The sequence below is a fragment of the Marmota flaviventris genome, chromosome 15 (assembly GCF_047511675.1).
Source record: "Marmota flaviventris isolate mMarFla1 chromosome 15, mMarFla1.hap1, whole genome shotgun sequence".
NCBI lineage: Eukaryota > Metazoa > Chordata > Mammalia > Rodentia > Sciuridae > Marmota > Marmota flaviventris.
This window is the reverse complement of record NC_092512.1, coordinates 13382217-13389851: the sequence shown is the minus strand read 5'-3', so window position 1 is coordinate 13389851 and position 7635 is coordinate 13382217. Positions and strand designations below refer to the sequence as shown.

Sequence of the window (7635 nt, the reverse complement as noted above, 5' to 3'; positions counted from 1 at the left end):
AGCTGACGGGGGAGGATCCCCACCCCCCAGGCGCGCGCCCCCAACCGCGCTCCTCCTCTACTCCAGCTGGTGAACACGCAGAAAGATCTCAGCGATTAGTGCGTCTTGCGGGAATAGCCGCTTCCCACACCCGGCCGGGTGGAAGTCTGAGCCGGCTGGGCAAAACGAGCGATATCTGCTGTTTTGGCAGCAAACTAGGGGATTCATTCTGGGTGGGAAGTGCCCAATCTAGATAGCTGTGCATACATAATGCATAATGAATTACACTCACACAACCTCAAGAAATGTAATAGGTATGTATTCATAACACTCTCCAAGTATACGTGGCAAGGCATTGCTGCGTTATTTTAATTATTCCAGAAATCATTTTCCTCCCTACCTCCTCTGTCATTTATCCCTAACACTCCATATACTGAATGCGCACTCATAAATATTCCTTCTGCCCGCCTGTCTTCATAAGACTTATTTTCAAAATGCTGCTCTTTCCCCAGCCTTAGGGAGGCGCCCGGCCGCCCGGGACGTGCGTGGCGCGGCCGTGGGTACATGGTGTATTCTCAGTGTTGAGGGTGAGGGCAGCTGTTCCACCTGTGTTAATTGGAACACGCAGGACGAGAATGCAGTTTGTCAGAGTACTGCGCCAGAGGAGCAGCAGAGAAAGGGAAAGGATTTAAACAGGAGCAAAAGAAAATGGTAGGCGCGCGCAGTTAATTCGTGCTGCGCCCTTATACTGTTTACATCCGATAGCTGGAGTGCCGGGCTGCGGGGCTGAGTCTCCTCCCCTTCCCTCACTCGGCAGTGCCCCTCCCAGGTTCCCAAAGCCGAGGGCGGGGGAGAAAGAAAAAAAAAAAGATTCCGTCGAATCCCCGCCCACCAGCCCTTTATAATACGAGGGTCTGCGCGCCCGAGGACCCCTGAGCTGCGCTTCTCGTGGCCGCCAACATCGCCGCGCCCCGGCGGCCGCCTCTTGGCTCCCCTCCTGCCTAGAGAAGGGCAGGGCTTCTTAGAGGCTTGGCGGGAAAAAGAAGCGAGGGGGAGGGATCGCGCGTAACAGCAGTATAAAAGTCGTTTTCGGGGCTTTATCTCACTCGCTGTAGTAATTCCAGCGAGAGACAGAGGGAGTGAGCGGGCGAACCCGTGAGGGTGGAAGAACCGAGCAGAGCCGCGCTCCGGGCGTCCTGGGAAGGGAAACCCGGAGTGAAAGGAGGCTTAGTCTTCTGACCAGCCGCCCCCACCCCAGCCCTCCCGCGGAGCCCCACCAGGGGTCCGCAACCGCGAAACTTTGCCCTTTGCTGCGGGCGGACACTTTGCACTGGAACTTAAAATACCCGATCGAGGACGCGACTCTCCGGAGCGGGGAGGCTATACTGCCTATTTGGGGACACTTTTCCCCGCCTTTACCCAGGACCCGCTCCTCTGAAAGCGCTCCTGGCTGCCGTTTGAAGGCTGGATTTCCTTCGGGTAGTTGAAAACCCGGTAAGCACCAGATTTGTCTTTTAATTTATTTTCTCTACAGCTTTGGGGTTGCGATGAGTCCGATTGCCCAAGTCTGGATGTCTTTTCTCCCAGAAAAGACACTACTGACACTTTTCTTCGAGTAGTTGGGGTAGGTCAGGGTGGGGTGGGGGTTAATGAGGATCGGGGTACAGTGACTTGTCGAGATGTGAGGGGAAAGGAAAAGGGAAAACGGGGTGCATTTTGCTTTGGAGATTTTTTTTTTTTTTTACTATGTATGTTGACGCTAACCCCTGCCGGTTGGATATTCTATTCCTGTCTTATTGCATTAATTGCTGCTTGGCTTTTGCTTTGGGGTTTTTTTCTTTGGAGAGAGTGCCCCGGTTCGCGTTAGTCGAAACCCTTTACATCCTGAGCTCTTTGGAGTATGTATCATATATTGCGTGTTAAAGAGATAGCTCCGCAACCGCTGACTTTTCCCAGTCTCGGAGAGGACATTTAAATTTCGGCTTACCGCATTTTTGACAGCCGAAGCAGACACTGTGGTGCATTGGGACTGCCTGTGGATCCCCACGGCGATTCCAACTCGCCCCCGCTCTTTTTAAGAAGTTGGCGTTTAGCTTTGAAAAATAATGATAACTGTGAAATTTAAAACCTGATCAAATACCTGGTCTCCAGAGGTGTTAGGACTCAGTGTTGGGGAGGCGCAGGGTGGGAAAAGGGAGTCTGGATCAGGGATATGCCCAGGTCGTTGGTGGGGGTAGGGGACACCAGGGAGAATTTGCGCACTCAAGGCTGACTCCCCCGCCGCCGTCCGCGGGTGTCCCCGCGTCCCTGAGATGCGAAGGGAAGACTAGGAGCCCGGCTCTGGGCTGATCCAAGAACAGCTGCTACCCTTGGTGGGGTGGGGTGGGGTGGGGTAAGACGCCGGCTCCGGGCGCGGAATCGCTGCGGGGTCTCTGGCGCAGTTGCGTCGCCTTACTGAGTGTTGAAGGGAGGTGCCCCTGTTATTATTTAACACCCCTCTTATTTACGAGGGGGTGGGGAAATGTTGTTAAAGCCCAAGGCTGAGCTCTCTACTCCAGCCGGAGAGAGAAAAGAAAGCCGGCAGAGGAAGGAAGGGGGGCGCGCTGGGGGCGGGTTGGAGGCGGCGGAGAGGGCGGCGGCGCCGGCGGGGTAGGAACGCTGCAAGGCGCGAGTAGGGCCGAGCGGGCGGCGCGGACTGGCCCGGCGCAGGAGGGGGCCGCTCCAGTCAAGGCGCCTCTCGCCTTCTCCTTCAGGTGGCGCAAAACTTTGCGCCTTCGCTTTTGGCAGATTGTATTCCCCACCGCCACCTCCCGCTGCCTCTTTATGGAGGCCAAGGCCGATTTCGATTCCTTGGGCGGATGCGGAGCCCGTTCCCGGGCTTCGCCCTCCCGACTTCAATGAGGCGGGGACTCGGAGGGCTCTATGCAGCGGGGTCGCCGGGGCGAGTAGAGATAGTAGGGGGTCGCCCGAAGGCAGTAAAAGGTTGTCTGACTCCCTCTGGCCCCTTCTGAGGATAGCGCTCTAGAGGGGAGTGGTTCGGCACCGTGGTGCTTGCTGCGCCGGTTTTCAGCACCAACACCAGCCCCTCGACTCAAGACTGCCCCCCTTTGTGTCCCCCTTTCAACAGGCTGCTGCGACGATGCCCCTCAACGTCAGCTTCGCCAACAGGAACTATGACCTCGACTACGACTCGGTGCAGCCGTATTTCTACTGCGACGAAGAGGAGAACTTCTACCAGCAGCAGCAGCAGAGCGAGCTGCAGCCGCCGGCGCCCAGCGAAGATATCTGGAAGAAATTCGAGCTGCTGCCCACCCCACCCCTGTCCCCGAGCCGCCGCTCCGGGCTCTGCTCGCCTCCCTATGTTACGGTCGCGTCTTTCTCCCCCCCGGGAGACGACGATGGTGGCGGCGGCAGCTTCTCCACAGCCGACCAGCTGGAGATGGTGACCGAGCTGTTGGGAGGAGATATGGTGAACCAGAGCTTCATCTGCGACCCGGACGACGAGACCTTCATTAAAAACATCATCATCCAGGACTGTATGTGGAGCGGCTTCTCAGCTGCTGCCAAGCTCGTCTCGGAGAAGCTGGCCTCCTACCAGGCTGCGCGCAAAGACAGCGGCTGCCCGAGCCCCGCCCGCGGGCACAGCGGCTGCTCCTCCTCCAGCCTCTACCTACAGGACCTGAGCGCCGCCGCGTCCGAGTGCATCGACCCCTCGGTGGTCTTCCCCTACCCGCTCAACGACAGCAGCTCGCCCAAGCCCTGCGCCTCGCCCGACTCCACCGCCTTCTCTCCATCCTCGGACTCTCTGCTCTCCTCCACGGAGTCCTCCCCGCGGGCCAGCCCCGAGCCCCTAGTGCTCCACGAGGAGACACCACCTACCACCAGCAGCGACTCTGGTAAGCTGGACCCCTCCAGGCCAGTTTAAGGGAGACAGGGTGTGACCGGGCATCTTTTCCTGGTCTCATGGGCAGCTAACTAAACTAGCCACTTTGTCAACCCTGCCTTTCTTTTTTTTTTTTTCTTATTTTGGGAAGGAGATATGGTAGATCTTGGAGCTCCAGTCTGTTTCCCTCCCATCCCATTCCCCTGGACCGTCCTTCGCCTTCCCCTCCCACCCCTCAGGAATTTCATTTGAGTTTTTAAACCTTCTGGCTTATCTTGCAACTCAATCCACTCCCTCTTACCACTCTTAAGCATTTTAATTGCCCTAAGGGAGGTGTGAATGAGGATAAGAGAGAGTTGATCTCTGGGAAGGTGAATGAATTGCCTCCCTCTTCTCTTCCCCTAACTTCCGAGAAATGGTTGGAATTTAATGGGCTAGGCATCTACAAAACTGCAGAGAGGCAGTGACAGGCAGGACAGCCTCCTGCCTGAGCGCCAGGAGCTAGTGAAAGTGCCTTAAGAGTAGATGGGCTAAGGAGCTGGCTTGATTCCAGCCTGTTTTGAACACTTGAAAGCAAATCCTTGCCAAAATTGGACTTCTTTTTTTCCTTTCCCCACCCACAGGACTTTTGGCAAAGCTAAAAGATTTTTTTTTTCTTTTTACACTTCCAGTAAAATAGGGAGTTGCTAAAATCATACCAAGAGATTTGCAGCTATCATTCGCAACACCTGAAGGGTTCTTAGTAAAGTCCCCTAAAAAGAGGAGGTGCTTGGGAATGCAGTTGAATTGGGTGTGCCCAAAGCCTCATTAAGTCTTAGGTAAGAATTGGCATCAATGCCATATCCTGGTGAATTGTAATTTTCTTGCCTGTGCCATAACCCCAGCTGTCCTCCTCCCTTTGAAACTCCTCCTTTCTGGGAGGAGGAGAGGAGATAGCTAGGAGATAAGAGTCCTTTCTAATCTATGAACCCTTTGTATTTATATGACACTATTTTAATCTTTATCATTGATTGGTTCAAGGAAACATTGCTAACCCAGTGATAATCTATTTCCTTTCTTTCTTAAAGAGGAAGAACAAGAGGATGAGGAAGAAATTGATGTCGTCTCTGTGGAAAAGAGACAGCCTTCTGCCAGAAGGTCAGAATCGGTGTCACCCCCAGCAGGAAGCCACAGCAAACCTCCTCACAGCCCACTGGTCCTGAAGAGGTGCCACGTCTCCACACACCAGCACAATTACGCAGCACCCCCCTCCACTAGGAAGGACTGTCCTGCTGCCAAGAGGGCTAAGTTGGACAGTGGCAGAGTCCTGAAACAGATCAGCAACAACCGCAAATGTGCCAGCCCCAGGTCCTCGGACACGGAGGAGAATGACAAGAGGCGGACACACAACGTCTTGGAACGCCAGAGGAGAAATGAGCTGAAACGGAGCTTTTTTGCCCTGCGTGACCAGATCCCAGAGTTGGAAAACAACGAAAAGGCCCCCAAGGTAATAATCCTTAAAAAAGCCACAGCATATATCCTGTCCGTCCAAGCAGAAGAGCAAAAGCTCATTTCAGAAAAGGACTTGTTGAGGAAGCGGCGAGAACAGTTAAAACAGAAACTTGAACAGCTGCGGAACTCTTGTGCCTAAGTTGAACTGTTGGAGGGAGGAACTGGAATCTCCTAAATTCTCACTCCTTACTAAGGGAAAGCAAGGAAAAAGGTTCCTTCTGACTGAACTGCAGCAATCCATTACCATAAAATATGAACTTACTTCAAATGCATGTTCAAAGTGCAACCTCACAACCTTGGCTGGGTCTTAGGACTGTAAGGTTTAGCCATAAACTGCCTCAAATAGGACTTTGGGCATAAAAGAACTTTTTTTTATGCTTGCTATCTTGTTTTTTTGTTTTTTTCTTTAAACAGATTTGTATTTAAGAATTGTTTTTAAAAAAAAAATCTTAAAAGTTTACTCAATTTTCCTATGTAAATATGGTATCAAATGTAAATAACTTTAATAAAACGTTTATAGCAGTTACACAAGATTTCAGGCATCATATTATAAACCATAATTTTTTTTTTATTTAAGTACATTTTTCTTTTTAAAGTTGATTTTTTTTCTATTGTTTTTAGAAAAAAATAAAATAACTGGCAAATATATAAGTTGTGCCAAATGTTAAGTTGTGTTTTGTTTCTTTTCTCCCCTCCTACCCCCACTATTTTCATCAATTACAAATTAACAGAATTTTACCTTAAAAGGGCAGGCTTACCAGCAATTTGGAGGCTGAGACAGGAGGATCCCAAGTTTGCAGCCAGCCTCAGCAACTTTAGCAAGAACTGTCTCAAAAAAATAAAAAGAACTGGGGATGCAGCTCAGCAGTTAAGTGCTCCCCTCCCCCAAGTTAAATTCCCAGTACCCTTTTTCTCCAAAAAAAAAAAAAAAGACAGGCTTCCAAAGATGAGAAAAGTTACTCTAAGGAAAGCAAGGGTTTTTCTTTGTTAAAATGCGGCTGGGAGCCTTAAGGGCTTTTAAGTTCTCAGGGTTATGAGTTGCTGCCTGGAGATGGTTGATATGAGCCAGAATGGATAGTTAGGAAAGGGCAAAAGGCAGGTCAGAAGGTTAGGGGTAGGGAAAGGGGATGCAGGGGGTTCAAGGTAACACTTAAGTGTTAAGTATACAGAGAGGGAGGACTGGGGGCTGGGAGGACCATAAAGGAACTCCCTTGAGTTTGGTTAACTCTAGCCATTTCCCTGGTCCCTTAGCCAGGGACTCTACCCAAGGAGGAAGGGCAGGAGCCATCTTTTGCACCTTACCTACTGCTCCAGGTGCCAGCCCCTCCTTACATGGGCTATTTATGCCTCTGGAGTCCTGGAAGGAATGTTAGTATTAATACTACAAACAGGGAAATGTAAGAGCTTGAGGGTTATGTAACTTATGACAAAAAGCAGAATGGAGTCCGTTAAACTTTTGCCCTATCACCATGCCTTGGCTCATCTTAACATCTGAAGTCCTCAAGTCAAGAACGCTGTCTTGGGGCCCGACAGACTGATGCAGTGATATCAGTCAGTGCTAGACTCTTAGCTAGGTACTCGCAAGCATTCAGCTTAGAACTCCACAGCAACCCCACCAAGGAGGGACTTGGGTTTTTTCCATGTTTCAGAGTGGGAAACAGGCACAGGACTCAATCATGTGCCCAAGGGATTGAAACCAGGCCATCTACTAAACCTGCCCTAGATGGTCTCTGAACTGGCCTGTCGGTCAACAAACTAGCCATTCATGAGAATGGGTATTAGTCCAGTGGAATACCCATGTTACGTTTCCATATTTAGATTTGGAGAGGACAGCAGTTTCCTTGTTTATTTATCTTGCTTTGCTTTTTTTTTTTTTTTTTTTTTTTTTTTTAATCTGTTTAATTTCTCTTTTCACATGGAAAAGCCTACAGCTTGCTCACCCCTACCTTAGGCATTTGTTACATCAGTTTCACTGCTTGCTCCTGGGAGGAAGCCAGTTTGGAAACGCTACTGTTCTGATCATAAAATAAAACATACTTAGCCTCTGTCATGTGAGTCATTATTTTAGAAACTGCAAGCTCTCCTTCCTTCCAACCGCTTTCACACACTCATGACACATGCTCATCATTACTCCATAAGAAGGCACTTCTGAATAGATGTCTTATTAATTATAAGCTTCTGAAAACCCACGGCCCAAACCAGAAACTAGAACAGTGACTATAGAGAAAGGAAGTGCCTTTGCTGTTCTAATTACTTCATTGTCTCAGATCCAGAGAAGGTCT

General features: G+C 50.5%; 1 protein-coding gene across 1 annotated transcript; it reads left to right on the top strand.

The window, feature by feature from the left end:
- The first annotated feature begins 922 nt into the window (after positions 1 to 922).
- On the top strand, positions 923 to 7401 carry Myc (MYC proto-oncogene, bHLH transcription factor). Its single transcript, XM_027950100.2, has 3 exons — positions 923 to 1473; positions 3107 to 3875; positions 4930 to 7401. The coding sequence occupies exons 2-3, from the start codon at positions 3119 to 3121 to the stop codon at positions 5490 to 5492; spliced, it is 1320 nt and encodes a 439-aa protein (XP_027805901.1). The 5' UTR covers positions 923 to 1473; positions 3107 to 3118; the 3' UTR covers positions 5493 to 7401.
- The last annotated feature ends 234 nt before the right edge of the window (positions 7402 to 7635 follow it).

Excerpts from the sequence above, each read along its gene's own strand:
- Myc (XM_027950100.2), top strand. The coding sequence starts at position 3,119 with ATGCCCCTCAACGTCAGCTTCGCCAACAGGAACTATGACCTCGACTAC. Across the intron at positions 3,876-4,929 it reads TACCACCAGCAGCGACTCTG|AGGAAGAACAAGAGGATGAG; the intron begins GTAAGCTGGACC and ends TCTTTCTTAAAG.